This window comes from Dendropsophus ebraccatus, chromosome 6 (genome assembly GCF_027789765.1).
Source record: "Dendropsophus ebraccatus isolate aDenEbr1 chromosome 6, aDenEbr1.pat, whole genome shotgun sequence".
Lineage (NCBI taxonomy): Eukaryota > Metazoa > Chordata > Amphibia > Anura > Hylidae > Dendropsophus > Dendropsophus ebraccatus.
In genome coordinates this window covers 136,072,667-136,092,853 of record NC_091459.1, presented here as the reverse complement: position 1 = coordinate 136,092,853, position 20,187 = coordinate 136,072,667, and the positions used below count along the sequence as shown (strand labels likewise).

Below are 20,187 nucleotides of genomic sequence, written 5' to 3'. Positions count from 1 at the left end.
AACTTATTTAATTAAAACCGGTCACCACCTATTTTTGTTCCAAAGTAAAAAAACAATAATAAAGCAATCTCCAATAGTTCCTCCCATATATTGTCTCCATCACCTGTGACGTCAAAGAGCCTGAAATCACTGTTTAAGGGCCCTATTACCCAGGGCGATTATCTGTTAATTCAAAGTACTCTGTGTTTAGAAGATAGGAAACATGCATACTTACCTGTCTATGTTCCCGCACTGACCAGAGCCACTGCTGATACTTCCTAACCTGCCTTTGAAGTGACAGACCGCTCATCCAATCACTGGCTGCAGTGCTGTCCCGTCTTGGCCAGTGATTGGCTGAGAGGCCTGCCACTGACGTTAATGATGGCCGTTCAGCCCTTGCTGTACGATAATCTAGCAGATCGGCGCTCGCTAATCAGGTGTATCGGGCCGTGTAATACCACCCTTATTTTTTCCTGCACTATATGTGCATTATCTCTACCTAGGCATCTGGGCGGTGTCTTTCTCCAAACTAGAACCAACTATATATAAAGCAAGTAAGTAATTAAGGCAATGGCACACCAATGTGTCAAAATGTAGAAACAAAAAAAAAAATTAAAGATGATAAATGCATCAAAAAATAATGTAAACACAAACACAGAAGCAGTGCAATGCAGGTATAAGGTACAAAAGCAAAATAGAAAAAAGAAAAAACAATTAGGCTAGATGAAAAGCCGGACGACATCTTGGGGATACGCCAACACACCGGTGACCCAGCAGGGTTAATCATACCCCAAGAGGTGCGATTACAGCCCAGGAACTGTGACTGGTTAGGAGAAAGACACTGCCCAGATACCTAGATAAAACTAAATCACATACAGTGACTTTGGGCATTTTGAAAATACAGATGACCATCACAATATATTATGGGAACTATTGCACCTTGCTTTATTATGCTGTTTTGGGTGGTGAATTGTTCCCCTTAAGAGGGTTTTCCAAGTTTAAGAAAACAAAGCTACTTTTTTGCAAAAACAGCGCCACCCTTGTCCTTAGGTTGTGTGTGGTATTGAAATTCAACTTCATTCATTTCAATGGAACTGAGCTACAAAACCCCACACCCAAACTGAGGACAGGAGTGGTGCTGTTTCTATAAGAAAGTGGCTATGTTTTTTTAAGCCTGGGTAACCCCTTTAAGTGTATAAATAACAATCCTTAGTGCAAAATACCATACATGCCTATGTGAAAGTATAGAATCCCGTCTGCTCCCCTTCTTCCATCCATACCCCTTCTCTATATCCCTCTTCTCACCTCTCTTGGTTGAACTTGATGTGTCTTTTTAGACCTGTTTTTTCTTTAACCTTACTAACTATGTGTCCTGTTGGCTCCTTACCCTTGTACTGGTAAAGGAGTGCTCCAGGCAGGGTTTTTTTATTCAATATTGCTGGGTGGGGGGATTAAAACAATGACGTCCATTAACCTTCCCGCTGGAGCGCTGGAATTGGGGAGATAAGTGGACGTCAATGACATCATTGTTTTCATCCACTCGCTCTATGGTGATACTGAAAAAAGGCTTCCCGCCCCGGAGTACCCCTTTAGATAAGATGATAGAAGTGACATAATTTTACACAATACATTTCCTCAGGTTGCAGACACGACGCTCCACCCTCATTGTCATCTAAACCTCATGTCCGGCTGTGGAGAGACAAGTCTACAACACAGGAATATCAGCCACAAAACCATCAGCTGCATCTGCTCCATGTAGTATCTGGAGTCCGGGAACCATCAGCTGCATCTGCTCCATGTAGTATCTGGAGTCCGGGAACCATCAGCAGCATCTGCTCCATGTAGTATCTGGAGTCCGGGAACCATCAGCAGCATCTGCTCCATGTAGTATCTGGAGTCTGGGAACCATCAGCTGCATCTGCTCCATGTAGTATCCGGAGTCCGGGAACCATCAGCTGCATCTGCTCCATGTAGTATCCGCAGTCTGGGAACCATCAGCAGATGCCGCACGCTATCATCATGGCAAATAGCTGGAAAGAGGCAACACATTGTATCCACCTATGGACCATGTATCACTATGTTCTTCCCAGAATATGGGCGCAAATATTATCTATCAAAGACCCAAAACTGTTACATTCAGATTTATTTTGTACGTGTGAAGTAATTTTATTATAATAAGATGTAATTATAGTTATAGATTAGTACCACAGGTCTGCAGGTTATCAGGAGAAATGTCTCTTTCCCTATGGGCTGTAATATAGCAGGTACAAGCTCTCAGCCACCTGGCACTGATGGTACAGGAGCTTCTGTCTTTGGGCATTGATAATATTATGGGGGTTACCCGGCCTCGCCTCCTCATTAGACGCAGTAAGTGTCATTTATCATTATAACCTGATGGAGGCGCTCCGCAGAGGCGGATCCAGTTTTCCTTTTTCTAGGACATCACTGAGATCTGGGCTAGAAATGAACATCCCTATTATTTGCCCTGATATAAAACTAGAGATTTGTGGCTATTAGAACCAGAAGGAAAATGCAGGAAAAAAATATTTATGAAAACTTTTGTTCATTGTTTCAATCTGAAATAAAACTGCCATGTTCCTTGTTTCCTTGATTTTTTCTTCTTTATTTTCCATAGCCGGCACTGACAGACTGATGTATTGATAACTTTCCTCTATATGTATTCTTTCCAGTCTGATACAGTGCTCTCTGCTGCCACCTCTGTCCATGTCAGGAACTGTCCAGAGCAGAAGAGGTTTTCTATGGGGATTTGCTACTGCTCTGACAGTTCCTGACATGGACAGAGGTGGCAGCAGAGAACACTGTATCAGACTGGAGAGAATACACCACTTTCTGAGCGCCTGCCATGTTCTCTGTGTCGCCCCCTGGTGTCACACACAGGGGGCACAGAGACGGAGCGCACACACAGGAGGCATAGAGAGACGGAGCGCGCACACAGGAGGCACAGAGAGATGGAGCACACACACAGGAGGCACAGAGAGACGGAGCGCACACACAGGAGGCATAGAGAGACGGAGCGCACACACAGGAGGCACAGAGAGAAAGAGCGCACACACAGGAGGCACAGAGAGACGGAGCGCACACACAGGAGGCATAGAGAGACGGAGCGCACACACAGGAGGCACAGAGAGACGGAGCGCACACACAGGAGGCACAGAGAGACGGAGCGCACACACAGGAGGCAGAGAGAGACGGAGCGCACACACAGGAGGCACAGAGAGAGACGGAGTGCACACACAGGAGGCACAGAGAGATACAGAGCGAACACACAGGAGGCACAGAGAGACGGAGCGAACACACAGGAGGCACAGAGAGACCGAGCGCACACAGGAGGCATAGAGAGAGATGGAGCACACACAGGAGGCACAGAGAGAGATGGAGCACACACAGGAGGCATAGAGAGATGGAGCACACACAGGAGGCATAGAGAGACGGAGCGCACACAGGAGGCATAGAGAGACGGAGCGCGCACACAGGAGGCACAGAGAGACGGAGCGCACACAGGAGGCACATAGAGACGGAGCGCACACACAGGAGGCACAGAGAGATGGAGCACACACACAGGGGGCACAGAGAGACGGAGCGCACAAACAGGAGGCACAGAGAGACGGAGCGCACACACAGGAGGCACAGAGAGACGGAGCGCACACACAGGAGGCACAGAGAGAGACGGAGCGCACACACAGGAGGCACAGAGAGATACGGAGCGAACACACAGGAGGCACAGAGAGACGGAGCGCACACACAGGAGGCAAAGAGAGACGGAGCGCACACACAGGAGGCACAGAGAGACGGAGCGCACACACAGGAGGCACAGAGAGAGACGGAGCGCACACACAGGAGGCACAGAGAGATACGGAGCGAACACACAGGAGGCACAGAGAGACGGAGCGCACACGCAGGAGGCATAGAGAGACGGAGCGCACACACAGGAGGCACAGAGAGACGGAGCGCACACACAGGAGGCACAGAGAGACGGAGCGAACACACAGGAGGCACAGAGACGGAGCGCACACACAGGAGGCATAGAGAGACGGAGCGAACACACAGGAGGCACAGAGACGGAGCGCACACAGGAGGCATAGAGAGAGATGGAGCACACACAGGAGGCATAGAGAGATGGAGCACACACACAGGAGACACAGAGAGACGGAGCGCGCACAGGAGGCATAGAGAGACAGAGCGCACACACAGGAGGCACAGAGAGACGGAGCGCACACAGGAGGCATAGAGAGACGGAGCGCACACACAGGGGGCACAGAGAGACGGAGCGCACAAACAGGAGGCACAGAGAGACGGAGCACACACACAGGAGGCATAGATGACCCGAGAGGAAACCGCTGCCTGGACTGCAAGTGAAAAGCTATGTGTACTGCCCCCAAACCTTAGACAGTGGCTGCGTGGCCTGCGGGGAAAGGAGGGGGCTGATCTTACAGGCAGTGGCGCCGCAATGATGAGGCGACCTGAGTCGTCTGCCTCAGGTGGCGCCACCAGCTGTTATCATGGGGGCGGCCAGTGGCGTAGCTACCACGGTCGCAGCGGTCGCCGCCGCGACCAGGCCGCCGCGACCAGGCCGCCGCGACCAGGCCGCTACCAAGGGGGGGCCCGCAAGGCCCCCCCTTGCCACTGTGCTGCTCCCATCCCACTCCCTCTTGTGACCGCAAGCAATGTTTTGCCTGCGATCACAAGAGGCAGGCTGGGACGGCCCCCCGGCTGACTTGCGGGGCTGGGAGCATCTTGAGGGCAAAAAAACAGCCCTGCCCCCCAGCCGCGGTAAGCCCGCCAGCGCGCGTGACAAGAAGACTAGAGGAACCATTCAGGTGAGTAAAGATTTTTTAGTTTTAAAGGGCATGATGGGGGGTGTAGTGGTATGATGAAGGAACAAGAGGATGATGGGGGGTGTAGTGGTATGATGATGGAACAAGAGGATGATGGGGGGTGTAGTGGTATGGTGATGGAACAAGAGGATGATGGGGGGTGTAGTGGTATGGTGATGATGAAGGAACAAGAGGATGATGGGGGGTGTAGTGGTATGGTGATGGAACAAGAGGATGATGGGGGGTGTAGTGGTATGGTGATGGAACAAGAGGATGATGGGGGGTGTAGTGGTATGGTGATGATGAAGGAACAAGAGGATGATGGGGGGTGTAGTGGTATGATGATGATGATGGAACAAGAGGATGATGGGGATGTAGTGGTATGATGATGATGGAACAAGAGGATGATGGGGGGTGTAGTGGTATGGTGATGATGAAGGAACAAGAGGATGATGGGGGGTGTAGTGGTATGATGATGATGGAACAAGAGGATGATGGGGGTGTAGTGGTGTGATGATGATGGAACAAGAGGATGATGGGGGGTGTAGTGGTATGATGATGGAACAAGAGGATGATGGGGGTGTAGTGGTGTGATGATGATGGAACAAGAGGATGATGGGGGGTGTAGTGGTATGATGATGATGAAGGAACAAGAGGATGATGAGGGGTGTAGTGGTATGATGATGATGGAACAAGAGGATGATGGGGGGTGTAGTGGTATGATGGTGATGATGGAACAAGAGGATGATAAGGGGTGTAGTGGTATGATGATGATGATGATGGAACAAGAGGATGGTGGGGGTGTAGTGGTATGATGGTAGAACAAGAGGATGATGGGGGGTGTAGTGGTATGATGATGGAACAAGAGGATGATGGGGGGTGTAGTGGTATGGTGATGAAGGAACAAGAGGATGATGGGAATGTAGTGGTATGATGATGGAACAAGAGGATGATGAGGGGTGCAGTGGTATGATGATGAAGGAACAAGAGGATGATGGGGTGTAGTGGTATGATGATGGAACAAGAGGATGATGGGGATGTAGTGGTATGATGATGATGGAGGAACAAGAGGATGATGAGGAATGTAGTGGTATGATGGTGGAACAAGAGGATGATGGGGGGTGTAGTGGTATGATGATGGAACAAGAGGATGATGGGGGGTGTAGTGGTATGGTGATGATGAAGGAACAAGAGGATGATGGGGGGTGTAGTGGTATGGTGATGATGATGGAACAAGAGGATGATGGGGGGTGTAGTGGTATGATGATGATGATGGAACAAGAGGATGATGGGGATGTAGTGGTATGATGATGATGGAACAAGAGGATGATGGGGGGTGTAGTGGTATGGTGATGATGAAGGAACAAGAGGATGATGGGGGGTGTAGTGGTATGATGATGATGGAACAAGAGGATGATGGGGGTGTAGTGGTGTGATGATGATGGAACAAGAGGATGATGGGGGGTGTAGTGGTATGATGATGGAACAAGAGGATGATGGGGGTGTAGTGGTGTGATGATGATGGAACAAGAGGATGATGGGGGGTGTAGTGGTATGATGATGATGAAGGAACAAGAGGATGATGAGGGGTGTAGTGGTATGATGATGATGGAACAAGAGGATGATGGGGGGTGTAGTGGTATGATGGTGATGATGGAACAAGAGGATGATAAGGGGTGTAGTGGTATGATGATGATGATGGAACAAGAGGATGGTGGGGGGTGTAGTGGTATGATGGTGGAACAAGAGGATGATGGGGGGTGTAGTGGTATGATGATGGAACAAGAGGATGATGGGGGGTGTAGTGGTATGATGATGATGAAGGAACAAGAGGATGATGAGGGGTGTAGTGGTATGATGGTGATGATGGAACAAGAGGATGATGAGGGGTGTAGTGGTATGATGATGATGGAACAAGAGGATGATGAGGGATGTAGTGGTATGGTGATGAAGGAACAAGAGGATGATGGGAATGTAGTGGTATGATGATGGAACAAGAGGATGATGAGGGGTGTAGTGGTATGATGATGAAGGAACAAGAGGATGATGGGGGTGTAGTGGTATGATGATGGAACAAGAGGATGATGGGGATGTAGTGGTATGATGATGATGAAGGAACAAGAGGATGATGAGGGGTGTAGTGGTATGATGATGATGGAACAAGAGGATGATGGGGGGTGTAGTGGTATGATAATGAGGGGTGTAGTGGTATGATGATGGAACAAGAGGATGATGGGGTGTGTAGTGGTATGATGATGGAACAAGAGGATGATAATGGGTGTAGTGGTATGATGATGAAAGGGCAGGAGGATGAAGGGGGTGGTAGTATTATGATGGAGGTGTTTGTAGTATGATTATGAAAGGGCAGGAGGATGAAGGGGTAGTAGTATGATGATGGAGGGGCAGGAGGATGAAAGGGCTAGTAGTATGGTGATGAAGGGGCAGGAGGAGGGGACAACATGGGGGGCATCTGTAAGGGGGATAAAATGGGGGGCCATCTATATGGGGGATAACATGGGGGGCATCTATAAGAGGGACAACACAGGGGGCCATCTATAAGGGGGAAACATTGGGGGCCATCTATAAGGTGGACTACATGGGGGGTGTATACAATAGGGCATGCACAGAGGGGGGCATGTACTGTAAGGGGGTCACATAGTGTCAGGGCTACCTACTAAATGAGGGTGTAAAGGGGACAGTACAGATGTGCAGTTTTTAGAGAGATGAGGATGGTGTCAGTGTGAGGAGCCTAATATGTCTGTCTGGTAGATTCTGTGGATTCGTGGCCCAGAGAAGTTCTCATAATGGCCCAGGGCAGATGGAGAAGATGAAAAGGGAAGAACTCCAATCAGAGAAGACGTCCCCTGTGAGTCACTTGATATAACTGCACTGTAATGTATATGGTGTATAGATCCTGTGTACAGTGTCCACCTCTATATGACTGTATGAAGTGATATTGGTCTATGTACAGAGGATTATATTCAGTAGCAGTGGTGGGGTTAGTCACTATGTGATGGTATTATTTGTTACTTGTTATCTGGTACTGTGTTTTATTGGATTTAGTATACTGGATTTGGTCAGTAACAATATGGTGGTGATGGTTGTGGCGGTAATATTTCCCCTTGTGTACTGGTAATATTGGCAATATTGGTCTCAGTAAACAGGATTTGTTTAGTAACAGTATGGCGGTGATAATATTTCCTGTATACTGGTATTATTGGTAATATCAGTCTTGAGATATATATATACCAATAGCATTGAGAAAGGGGGGGCCCAAGTTGACCTCTTGCACCAGGGCCCAAGAGACATAAGCTACGCCCCTGGGGGCGGCATTCAGTGGCAGATTATAATATGGGCGGTTCGGGCGGCCGCCCACATTATAATCCGCCACTGATTGTACCATGTACCGGAGACCCCCGCGCCCGGACAGCATCTGTAATTAGATGCTGGGAGCGGGGGAGACTGTATTCATAAGCGCCGCGCTGTAATGAATCAGCCGCGCGGTGCTGTTACTACAGCGCGGCGCTTATGAATACAGTCTCCCCCGCTCTCAGCATCTAATTACAGATGCTGTCCGGGCGCGGGGGTCTCCGGTACCGGCATTCCACGTCCGTGATCCGTCAGGATCACGGAACGTGGGAATGCAGCCTTAGTCCCCCGGCTGATGTGCGGCTGCCGGAGGTGTCCCATCCTGTCCCCGGCAGCGCGTGCATCAGAGAGCTCCCTGTGCGCCGGAAGTCACAGCCACAGGCGCATGGTGAGCTCTCTGATGCGCGCGCTGCCGGGGACAGGACGGGACACCCCGGGCAGCCGCACATCAGCCGGGACCAGACCAGAGAGGCTGACGGGGGAACGGATGGCAGGTGAGTTGTGTGCTGTTTTTTGTTTTTGTTTTATCTGCTGTGCAGGGGGGAGGGGGGCATCTATAAGGGAGGGGGGAGAGGGGGACCATCTATAAGGGGGGGGGGAAAGAGGGGGACCATCTATAAGGGGGGGGGAAGAGGGGGACCATCTATAAGGGAGAGGGGGACCATCTATAGGGAGGGGGGGAGAGGGGGACCATCTATAAGGGGGGGGAAAGAGGGGGGACCATCTATAAGGGGGGGGGAGAGGGGGACCATCTATAAGGGGGGGGGGGAAAGAGGGGGACCATCTATAAGGGGGGGGGAAGAGGGGGACCATCTATAAGGGAGAGGGGGACCATCTATAAGGAGGGGGGGAGAGGGGGACCATCTATAAGGGGGGGGAAAGAGGGGGACCATCTATAAGGGGGGGGGAGAGGGGGACCATCTATAAGGGAGAGGGGAGAGGGGGACCATCTATAAGGGGGGGGGAAGAGGGGGACCATCTATAAGGGGGGGAGAGGGGGACCATCTATAAGGGGGGGCATTTATAAGGGGGGGCAGAGGGGGACCATCTATAAGGGGGGGGGAGGGAAGAGGGGACCATCTATAAGGGGGTGGGGAAAGAGGGGGACCATCTATAAGGGAGGGGAGAGGGGGACCATCTATAAGGGAGGGGGGAAAGAGGGGGACCATCTATAAGGGGGAAAAGAGGGGGACCATCTATAAGGGGGAAAGAGGGGGACCATCTAGAAGGGAGGGGAAAGAGGGGGACCATCTATAAGGGGGAAAGAGAGGGACCATCTATAAGGGAGGGGAAAGAGGGGGACCATCTATAAGGGAGGGGGGAGAGGGGGACCATCTATAAGGGAGGGGGGGAGAGGGGGACCATCTATAAGGGGGGGGGAGAGGGGGACCATCTATAAAGGGGGGGGAAGAGGGGGACCATCTATAAGGGGGGGGAGAGGGGGACCATCTATAAGGGGGGGCATTTATAAGGGGGGGCAGAGGGGGACCATCTATAAGGGGGGGGGAGGGAAGAGGGGACCATCTATAAGGGGGTGGGGAAAGAGGGGGACCATCTATAAGGGAGGGGAGAGGGGGACCATCTATAAGGGAGGGGGGAAAGAGGGGGACCATCTATAAGGGGGAAAGAGGGGGACCATCTATAAGGGGGAAAGAGGGGGACCATCTAGAAGGGAGGGGAAAGAGGGGGACCATCTAGAAGGGGGAAAGAGAGGGACCATCTATAAGGGAGGGGAAAGAGGGGGACCATCTATAAGGGAGGGGAAAGAGGGGGACCATCTATAAGGGAGGGGGAGAGGGGGACCATCTATAAGGGAGAGGGGACCATCTATAAGGGGGGGAGAAGAGAAGGGGGCATCTATAAGGAAGGGGGGGGGGGAGAGGGGGACCATCTATAAGGGGGGGGAGAGGGGGACCATCTATAAGGGGGGGGGAGAGGGGGACCATCTATAAGGGAGAGGGGACCATCTATAAGGGGGGGAAGAGGGGGTCCATCTATAAGGGGGGAAGAGGGGGACCATCTCCTAAAAGATCAGCACCCTCCTCTCCTGACATCCTCTGTGCTGCTGGGACTTCTCCTATAGGATTAGCACCCTCCTCTCCTGACATCCTCTGTGCTGCTGGGACCTCTCCTATAGGATTAGCACCCTCCTCTTCTGACCTCCTTTGTGCTGCTGGGACCTCTCCTATAGGTTTAGCACCCTCCTCTCCTGACCTCCTCTGTGCTGCTGTGACCTCCCCTATAAGATCAGCACCCTCCTCTCCTGACCTCCTCTGTGCTGCTGTGACCTCCCCTATAAGATCAGCCCCCTCCTCTCCTGACATCCTCTGTGCAGCAAGGGACCAAACATTATGTTTATTGGGGACAGCAGTGGGGGGGGGGGCAGTAGTGGATTATAATGTGGGCGGATTGACGGGGGGGGGGGGGCGTCATCCTATAGTTCACCTCGGGCAGCAGAGAGGCTAGAGGGGAGGTCACATGGTCACAGCAGCACAGAGGTTATCAGGAGAGGAGGGTGCTGAATTTATAGGGGGAGGTCACAGGGTCCCAGCAGCACAGAGGATGTCAGGAGAGGAGGGTGCTGATCTTATAATGAAGGTCCCAGCAGCACAGAGGATGTCAGGAGAGGAGGGTGCTGATCTTATTGGGGAGGTCACAGCAGCACAGAGGATGTCAGAAGAGGGGGGTACTGATCTTATTGGGGAGGTCACAGCAGCACAGAGGATGTCAGGAGAGGAGGCTGCTAATCTTATAGGGGGGTTATTGCAGCACAGAGGATGTCAGGAGGAGGGTGCTGATCTTATAGAAGAGGTCACAGCAGCACAGAGGATGTCAGGAGAGGAGGGTGCTGATTTTATACAGGCGTCACAGCAGCACAGAGGATGTCAGGAGAGGAGTGTGCTGATCTTATAGGGGAGGTCACAGCAGCAAACAGGATGTCAGGAGAGGAGGGTGCTGTCATTGCGTGCAGCTGCAGCCATGCCAACATGCACAGTGTGGGCAGGGCCGTATTAACAACTGCTGCTGCCCTAGGCACTAAACCTGAAGAAGCCCAATCTTGGGGAGCGTGGGGAAACCTGGTTTCGGCCACATGCATTTCTCTACATGTAGAAACATTCTGAATCGCGTTTTCATGATTTTTAACACCTAAATTTCCACATTGAATCAATGATTAGAGCAGTCTGCATATTGTCTGACGGAATTCTCACCACAGGATTGGTAGGTAGTAGCTCCAGGCATCATTGCCAGACCAGAACAACACCACCAGACCTGATTATACCTACCCCCACCCCCCTCAAAAAGACATCAGATTTACTGGCAAGTCTGAAAGGGAGGTGGGAGACTAAAAAAAATAAAAACAAACAACGTTGTTTCCTTGCCCCTGCTGCTGCCCCCCTGCAAGGTGCTGCCCTAGGCACGGACCACGGGTGCCTAGTGGTAAATACAGCCCTGAGTGTGGGGCTGTCAGGACTACAAGTCTCAAGAACCCTGCTGCTGAGAGTTGTTGTTATATTGGAAGGCTGCTGCTGCAACACTGCAACTCCCAGCATACCTCATTGTGCACTACAACTTCCAGCATACCCCATTGTGCACTACAACTCCCAGCATACATACTTGTGCACAACAACTATCATAGCCGCAGTCTGGGGGCCCTCCCCCCAGACTGCGGCTATGATAGTTGTTGTGCACAAGGAGGTATATTCGTATTTTTTTTGAGGTATTGAACTGGTATCGAGTATCGAAATAAAAAAGCTGGTATTGTGACATCACTAGCAGGGCCTAGGCCTGTAATGCCTCTCTGTGCTGGCTCCCCACCTCTCTGCAATTCAGTAACGGTCCAGGGCTGGATTGTGACCTCCTTTACCGGAAGAATATTGAGCTTGCGCCACTGCTAGCGGGGTGGTTCAGCCGCACTAGGGGGCCCAGGCTGGGCCTAAGTTGGATTTAATCCGCTGCTGCTTCTTGCAGGACATACAGCAGCTGATAAGTACTGGACTTTTTTTATACAGAAATAGGTTACAAATCAGTTTAACTTATTGACACCAGGTGATTTAAAAACTATTTTTTAAAGATGTGAAGCAAGGACTAAACATATTATAAATGCCATTTTTCCTATTGCCCTGGGGTCCTCAGGGTTTTCAGGGCTGCATACGCCTTGTAATGTATACTCAACCAGGGTGGATATACAGGACGCCAAGATCAAGGAAACTGTCTGGTCCGTAGCAGGTAGAGAGCTGCATACACAAGCATGTGGACGGGTTGTACAACCGCTAGTCACAGGGCCGGCGTCAGCACCCGGCTTACCTGGGCAGGTGACGGGCCCTGTTAGCAGCTAGCAGAACCTGATGGCAGGTGTATTTTGGCAACAGCTTAACAGTCGCTTGTTAGGAAACAGTCACTTGTGGGACAGTTTCTTTAGTGCAACGCTCTCTAACATGTGACTTTCCAGTTGCTGCAAAACTACAACCCCCAATGTGGACTGTTGGCAAGGTATAATGGCCGTTATAGTTTGGCAACAGCTGAAAAGTCACTGACTGGGAAAGAAAGATTTTTTAATTCAGTGTTCTCCAACAAGTGACTCACCTTCCAGTTGCTGCAAAACTACAACTTCCATCATGCACTACTGGCAGGACATGATGGGAGTTGTATTTTGGCAACAGCTAAAAAGCCAGTGGTTGGGAAACAATGATTTAGGAGGACAGTGGCCCAATTTATCTAGGGGTGCAGTGACGGGGGGCATTGTCACAGTTCATAAGTGCAAAGTTATTTTTGCACCAAGAGAAGAGCTAACTACAGACTGAAGCACAAGGTGCAGCTCACCTACAGATGGGGGGCACAAAGAGGGTCCTGTTACTGTTTGGGAGCTCTATGCCATCATGTATTGGGCTGTAAAAATCTGCAACATATCCTCCATGTCTGAACTCACCCTACATCATTCGGAGAGGCCATAAAAGCCTATTTCACATCTGACATTGTATAGTGGGTGACATGGCTAAGGCTAGGTTCACAATGCGTTTTATCCTATACGTTTAACGTATACATTTTATGGAAAAAACGGATGCAACTACCGATGCAATTGTGTGCCATCCGGTTGGAACCGGTTGGATCCGGTTGGAACCGGTTGGATCCGATTTTTCCATTGACTTGTAAACAACAACAACAACAACTTGGAACAACAACCTGACAACGTGCCCGGGCATGCTCATGACATCACTATGACAAGCAGTGACATCACGTAAGTGACATAATTGGTGATGTCATCTAAGGGCCCTATAAAGAAGGTGCCGAGCCCCAGAATCTCTGTTCTTAGGGACTCACTAGCGATCACACTGTTGGTATTACCTTGCTTTCTGCCTGTGTATACTGACAGTTATTTCTAGTGGTTTTATATTTTCGTCATTCCATGGAGAGAGAGGAGAGGATTGAGAGGGAGCTTGCCATTTTTGGCAACCTCCTTTGCTATTTGGTTCCAATCCTAGTGGGCTGTCTTTCCACCAGACAACCACTCAGCATGATTGAACCCTTCATCAACCCGCTGAGCTGGGGCAATTACATCAGCGACCCGCTCAGCTGGGACAATATCACCTTGGGCCTGGGGCCAAACAGCACCATCACAGACCAGACCAGCTGTAAGATTACCCCCATCCTGCAGAGGCCCAATTACACCACCAGAAACCTGCAGCGTCCAAACACCACCATTGGAGACCTGCCCGACTGTGACCTGATGTCCATCACCAGTCATGTCCAGAGCGCAGCAACCGCCTTTACTGACCTGCATAGCTGGCTGACTGCTGTTAGTGATGTGCTCAGCTGGACATCCACTACCAGTCGCCTGCTAAGCTGGACTTTCAGTAATAGTGCCCTGCTGACCTGGATCACGGCTGCTGTAGAGAGAGTGAGTGTAATCACCACCACCTGTGATTACATAAACTGGATCTGCAGCACCAGAGACCTGATCGCCTGGACCACCACCCTCACCCGCAGCAGCTTCCTGGAGATCTGGACCACCACAGCCACCTGGATCACCAACACCACCATCGGTGAGCTGACAACGTTTATTTTCACAGTCACCACCAGCGATCTGCAGGCCGCACTGAGCAGCATAAGTGAGAAGCTGGTGTGGATTGCCACAACCCTCCAGCTTCTCACTTGGCTGACCAGTCGCTGCAACAGGTGCGCTTGGCTGCTAACTGCGGGTGAGGCGTTGTCCTGGATGAATACCACCAGCAGGATGCTGATCGGCGCCCTACAGGGCATCAGACTTATAGTGCGATGTCTCTCCAGTACCGAGGAGCTGAGGAAATGTCTGGCCATCATATCCGAGGAAGTGCTCAGCGGCTTCCCCGCCACCACCACCACAGCACGCTCCGAGGGACATCCCTACCGCCGACGGCGAATTATTTGAAATGATGGGACAACATCACCAGGGGCCTGCAGTTCCATCAGAGAGCAGCCCAGCTGGAAGATTACCACCAACCTGCAGAGGCCCAATTCCACCACCACCAACCTGCAGCGTAGCATCTCCAGCACCATCAAAATGCAGAGCCCAAACAACACCATTGGAGACCTGCCCAACTGGAATATGACCACCTGTGACCTCATTTCCATCAGCAGCCATCTCCAAAGTGCAGCAACCACCTTCACTGACCTGCTTACCTGGACATCCACCGCCAGCCGCCTGCTGAGCTGAACTTTCACTAATAGTGACCTGCTGACCTGGATCACAGCTGCTGTAGAGCCAGTGAGTGTGATCACCACCGCCTGTGATTTCATCACCTGGATCTGCAACACAAGAGATCTAATCATCTGGACCACCGCCCTCACCAGCTTCCTGGAGATCTGGATGACCACAGCCACCTGGATCACCACTACTACTGCCGGTGAGCGGATCAGGTGGATTTCCACCATCAGCACCAGCGATCTGCAAGCAATCACAGCGAGTGAGACATTGTCCTGGACTACAACCACCAGCAGGATGCTGATCGGCTTCCTACAGAGCATCAGACTGATCCTGCGATGCTTCACCAGTACCGAGGAGCTGAGGAAATGCCTGGCCATCATCTCCAAGAAAGTGCTCAGCGGCTTCCCCGCCGCCACCACCACAGCACGCTCCGAGGGACATCCCGACCGCCGACAGCAAATAATTTAATAACTTAAATAAAGGTTTTTCTTGTTGCCAAAAATGTGTACTTATTTATGTCACTATACATTGTAGTAAGGTGTGCAAGGGTGTAAGTGTGTAATAATGATAATGTGGGGCACTAAAAACACCATACACCACCTCTCTTACACTGTACCTGTCAGCTCTGCCCCCCCAAAGATGGCCGCTCTGCCGTACTCACCGTTATTGTGTGAGGTGAGGAGGAAAGGGGAACTACAACCATGGTGGACGGCACACAGGAGCGCCCCCTGCTGGTCACTCTCCTTCTCCAGCTCTTCCCTCTGTCACTGGCTGTAGGAGTATACGCTGCCCAAAGAAAAACACCCGGTGGGGTCTCAGTAGATTTATCCTTGTTTCCAGATAGTAACCAATCACAGCTCAGCTTTCACATATTATTTGCCTTGGTAAAGTGAAAGAGGAGCTCTGATTGGTTGCTATGGGCTACTAAGGGAAATGTATTGTGCTGTTTTATAGCAAGAGACCCATAGCAACCAATCACAGCTTAGCTTTCATGTCTCACATTGCTCTGGGAACATGAAAGCTGAGCTGTGATTGGTTGCTATGGGCAACAGAGACTCTTACCATTAGAAAGCTTAAAGGGGTATTCTCCCAAGAGCTAAAAAAAAGGTAATGCTCCCAAACCTAGCTGGCCTTACTCACCAAGCCCCTCTGAGTATTTTGAGACGTCTCCCATCTTTGTAGCTGCTACTGTTCCTGAGTTACAAGTTTTTCTAAAAGCCGATCTATATCCAAGATAGGAAACGACATTCCCCATCATGCAATGCTTATGCCTGATGATGGTGAAGTAGCAGAGCTAAGACAATGAAGAAGATGATGACAGTGTAGCAGAGCTGAGATGGCGGTGTTGGTGTAGCAAAGCTGAGTTGGAAGTGACGGTGTAGCAGAGCTGAGTTGGGGATGACAATGTAGCAGAGCTGAGTTGGCGGTGACGGTGTAGCAGAGCTGAGTTGGCTGTGATGATGTAGCAGAGCTGAGTTGGTGGTGACGGTGTAGTAGAGCTGAGTTGGCGGTGAATGTGTAGCAGAGCTGAGTTGGCGGTGACTGTGTAGCAGAGCTGAGTTGGAGATGACCTTGTAGCAGAGCTGAGTTGGCGGTGACTGTGTAGCAGAGCTGAGTTGGCAGTGACCGTGTAGCAGAGCTGAGTTGGCAGTGACCGTCTGGCAGAGCTGAATTGGCAGTGACGGTGTTGCAGAGCTGAGTTGGAGATGACCTTGTAGCAGAGCTGAGTTGGCGGTGACCGTGTAGCAGAGCTGAATTGGCAGTGACGGTGTAGCAGAGCTGAGTTGGAGATGACCTTGTAGCAGAGCTGAGTTGGCGGTGACTGTGTAGCAGAGGTGAGTTGGCAGTGACGGTGTAGCAGAGCTGAGTTGGAGATGACCTTGTAGCAGAGCTGAGTTGGCGGTGACTGTGTAGCAGAGCTGAGTTGGCAGTGACCGTGTAGCAGAGCTGAATTGGCAGTGACGGTGTAGCAGAGCTGAGTTGGAGATGACCTTGTAGCAGAGCTGAGTTGGCGGTGACTGTGTAGCAGAGCTGAGTTGGCAGTGACCGTGTAGCAGAGCTGAATTGGCAGTGACGGTGTAGCAGAGCTGAGTTGGGGATGACCTTGTTGCAGAGCTGAGTTGGCGGTGACGGTGTAGCAGAGCTGAGTTGGGGGGAAGGTGTAGCAGAGCTGAGATGGCACTGACCGAGTAGCAGAGCTGAGATGGTGAGTGCCGCGGGTGAAGGTGGTGCCCCATGGCTGATCACGAAGGGGGGGGGGCACTTGGTGATCGTGCGGTGGAGGGGTTGGGCGGTGATCGCGGGCTCGGGTGCTGTTGGTGATAGGGGCGGAGCTTGTCGCGGGAGATCGGAGAGCGGAGCTTGCCTCTGGCGATTGTGAGGGGTGGAGCTTGTCGCGGGCGATCGCAGGGGGCGAAGATTTCCGCGGGTGATCTCCGGGGGGAGGGGGGGGGGCGAAGATTGCCGCGGGAGATTGCGGGGGCAGAGCTTGCCGCGCGGGGGGGCGCGGAGGCTATGCCCTGGGTGAGTGAGGGATGCCACGGGTGATGGGGGGGGCGGTTGGTTGTGGGGCGCGGGGCTGTGTGCTGCGGGTGAATGCTGGTTGGTGCCGGGAGGCTCTGGACACAGGGTTTGAGCTCTGGGCTGGGGGTGACCGGGTGGCTGCTGTTAGTTAGCTGCGCTGATCACTGTCTCCCTCTCTAACAGCAGCCACCCCATCAGTGTTCTCAGTCACTTCACTGTGCTGGGATTGAGGACACGTGATGCCGTCTCTGAGGGTGGGGGCCAGGAGCAGGGAGCGTGTCGGGTTGGACTGAGGTCTGATGATTCTATGCATTCCGTGGGGGTGAATGCAGCTGGATAACAGCAAAACTGTGCAGAATCCATAATAACTTTATATTGGAAAGATGAAAAGCTATGGGTGGGCAACGTATTAATGCAAAAATAATTTTGGGGGGAATACCCCACTAACAAATAACCCCCATTGTTAGTCAAAAGTTGTGTTCACACTTGCTGTTTTTAATGCATTTTTGCAATTTTCTGGCTATTTTGCTGCAAATTGCGCAACTTCTTCAAAATAGCAGCATTTTTTGCCTTGATTTTGGTGAAATTGGCAGAAAATAGCACAATGTTATTGCAAATTGATGGAAAATTCTGGCAAAAATGGATCAAAAACGCAACAAAAATGGGTTAAAAACACAAAATAAAGGAGATCTTACACATAGCGCCAGCGACCTGCAGCTGCCTCATATGTTCTGTGGCTGCAGATGGCAGCAAGTGACAAGTTCAGGTGCCGCCCCTGATTAGTGGCCAATCACCCCTCATATGTGGCGCTGTATTATAAATTGGGGGTGGTGGTGGGGCGCTGCTTAATGCTCATATGTGGCGCCATATTCAGTGACGCCGCAATGATGAGGCGACCTGAGTCGTCTGCCTCAGGCGGCGCCACCAGCTGTCATCATGGGGGAGGCATATGGCGGATTATAATATGGGCGATTTGGGTGGCCGCCCGGGGCCCGAGGCTCCGGGGGGCCCATGCCCAGCCGCCCACATTATAATCTGCCACTGATTAGCTGCATTCCCGGAATGCATGTACTGGAGACCCCCGCGCCCGGGCAGTATCTGTAATTAGATGCTGGGAGCGGGGGAGACTGTATTCATAAGCGCCGCGCTGTACTGAATCAGCCGCGCGGTGCTGATACTACGGCGCGGCGCTTATGAATACAGTCTCCCCCGCTCCCAGCATCTAATTACAGATACTGCCCGGGCGCGGGGGTCTCCGGTACCGGCATTCCACGTCCGTGATCCGTCAGGATCACGGAACGTGGGTATGCAGCCTTAGTCCCCGGGGTGATGCGCGGCTGCCGGAGGTGTCCCATCCTGTCCCCGGCAGCGCGCGCATCAGAGAGCTCCCCGTGCGCCGGAAGTCACAGCCACAGGCGCATGAGGAGCTCTCTGATACGCACGCTGCCGGGGACAGGACAGGACACCGCCGTCAGCCCGCATCAGCCGGGACCAGACCAGAGAGGCTCGACGGGGGAACGGATGGCAGGTGAGTTGTGTGCTGTTTTTGGTTTTATCTGCTGTGCAGGGGGGAGGGGGGCATCTATAAGGGGGGGGGGGGGAAAGAGAGGGACAATCTATAAGGGGGGGGGAGGGGACCATGTATAAGGGGGGGGGAGAGTGGGACCATCTATAAAGGGGGGGGAAGGGGGGCATCTATAAGGGGGGGGAGAGGGGGACCATCTATAAGGGGGGGGGAGAGGGGGACCATCTATAAGGGAGGGGGGAAGAGGGGGACCATCTTTCAATGAGTGGAAGAGGGGGACCATCTATAAGGGAGGGGGGAGAGGGGGACCATCTATAAGGGAGGGGGGAGATGGGGAACATCTATAAGGGGGGGAGAGGGGGACCATCTATAAGGGAGGGGGGAGAGGGGACCATCTATAAGGGAGGGGGGAGAGGGGACCATCTATAAGGGAGGGGGGAGAGGGGACCATCTATAAGGGAGGGGGGAGGGGGGGACCATCTATAAGGGGGAGGAGAGGGGGACCATCTATAAGGGGGGGGAAGAGGGGGACCATCTATAAGGAGGGGATAGGGGGACCATCTATAAGGGGGGGAAGAGGGGGACCATCTATAAGGGAGGGGGGAGAGGGGACCATCTATAAGGGAGGGGGGAGAGGGGACCATCTATAAGGGAGGGGGGAGGGGGACCATCTATAAGGGAGGGGGGAAGAGGGGGACCATCTTTAAATGAGTGGAAGAGGGGGACCATCTATAAGGGAGGGGGGAGAGGGGGACCATCTATAAGGGGGGGGAAGAGGGGGACCATCTATAAGGGGGGGGGGAAAAGGGGGACCATCTATAAGGGGGGGGGAAAGAGGGGGACCATCTATAAGGGGGGGGAGAGGGGGACCATCTATAAGGGAGGGGGACCATCTATAAGGGGGGGGAAGAGGGGGACCATCTATAAGGGAGGGGGGAGAGGGGGACCATCTATAAGGGAGGGGGGAGAGGGGGACCATCTATAAGGGAGGGGGGAGGGGGACCATCTTTAAATGAGTGGAAGAGGGGGGCCATCTATAAGGGAGGGGGAGAAGGGGACCATCTATAAGGGAGGGGGGAGAGGGGGGCCATCTATAAGGGAGGGGGGAGAGGGGGGCCATCTATAAGGGAGAGGGGGACCATCTATAAGGGAAGGGGAGATGGGGACCATCTATAAGGGAGGGGGGAGAGGGGGACCATCTATAAGGGAGGGGGACCATCTAGAAGGGGAGAAGAGGGGGACCATCTATAAGGGGAGAAGAGGGGGACCATCTC

The 20,187-nt window shown here is 52.2% G+C and overlaps 1 protein-coding gene and 1 long non-coding RNA gene across 4 annotated transcripts in view; one reads left to right on the top strand and one right to left on the bottom strand.

Moving 5' to 3' along the window:
• MFSD2B (MFSD2 lysolipid transporter B, sphingolipid) overlaps positions 1 to 2,511 on the top strand; it is a 39,408-nt gene extending 36,897 nt beyond the window's left edge. The window contains exon 14 of the mRNA XM_069973078.1: positions 1,619 to 2,511. Within this exon, the coding sequence (XP_069829179.1) occupies positions 1,619 to 1,655 (37 nt within the window). The 3' untranslated portion in view covers positions 1,656 to 2,511. The remainder of the gene's footprint in view (positions 1 to 1,618) is intronic.
• LOC138794474 (uncharacterized) overlaps positions 1 to 15,729 on the bottom strand; it is a 59,776-nt gene extending 44,047 nt beyond the window's left edge. For all 3 annotated transcript variants that reach the window (XR_011363453.1, XR_011363454.1, XR_011363452.1), the window contains exon 1: positions 15,527 to 15,729. This is a non-coding gene — a long non-coding RNA (uncharacterized lncRNA). The remainder of the gene's footprint in view (positions 1 to 15,526) is intronic.
• Positions 15,730 to 20,187: the final 4,458 nt, after the last annotated feature.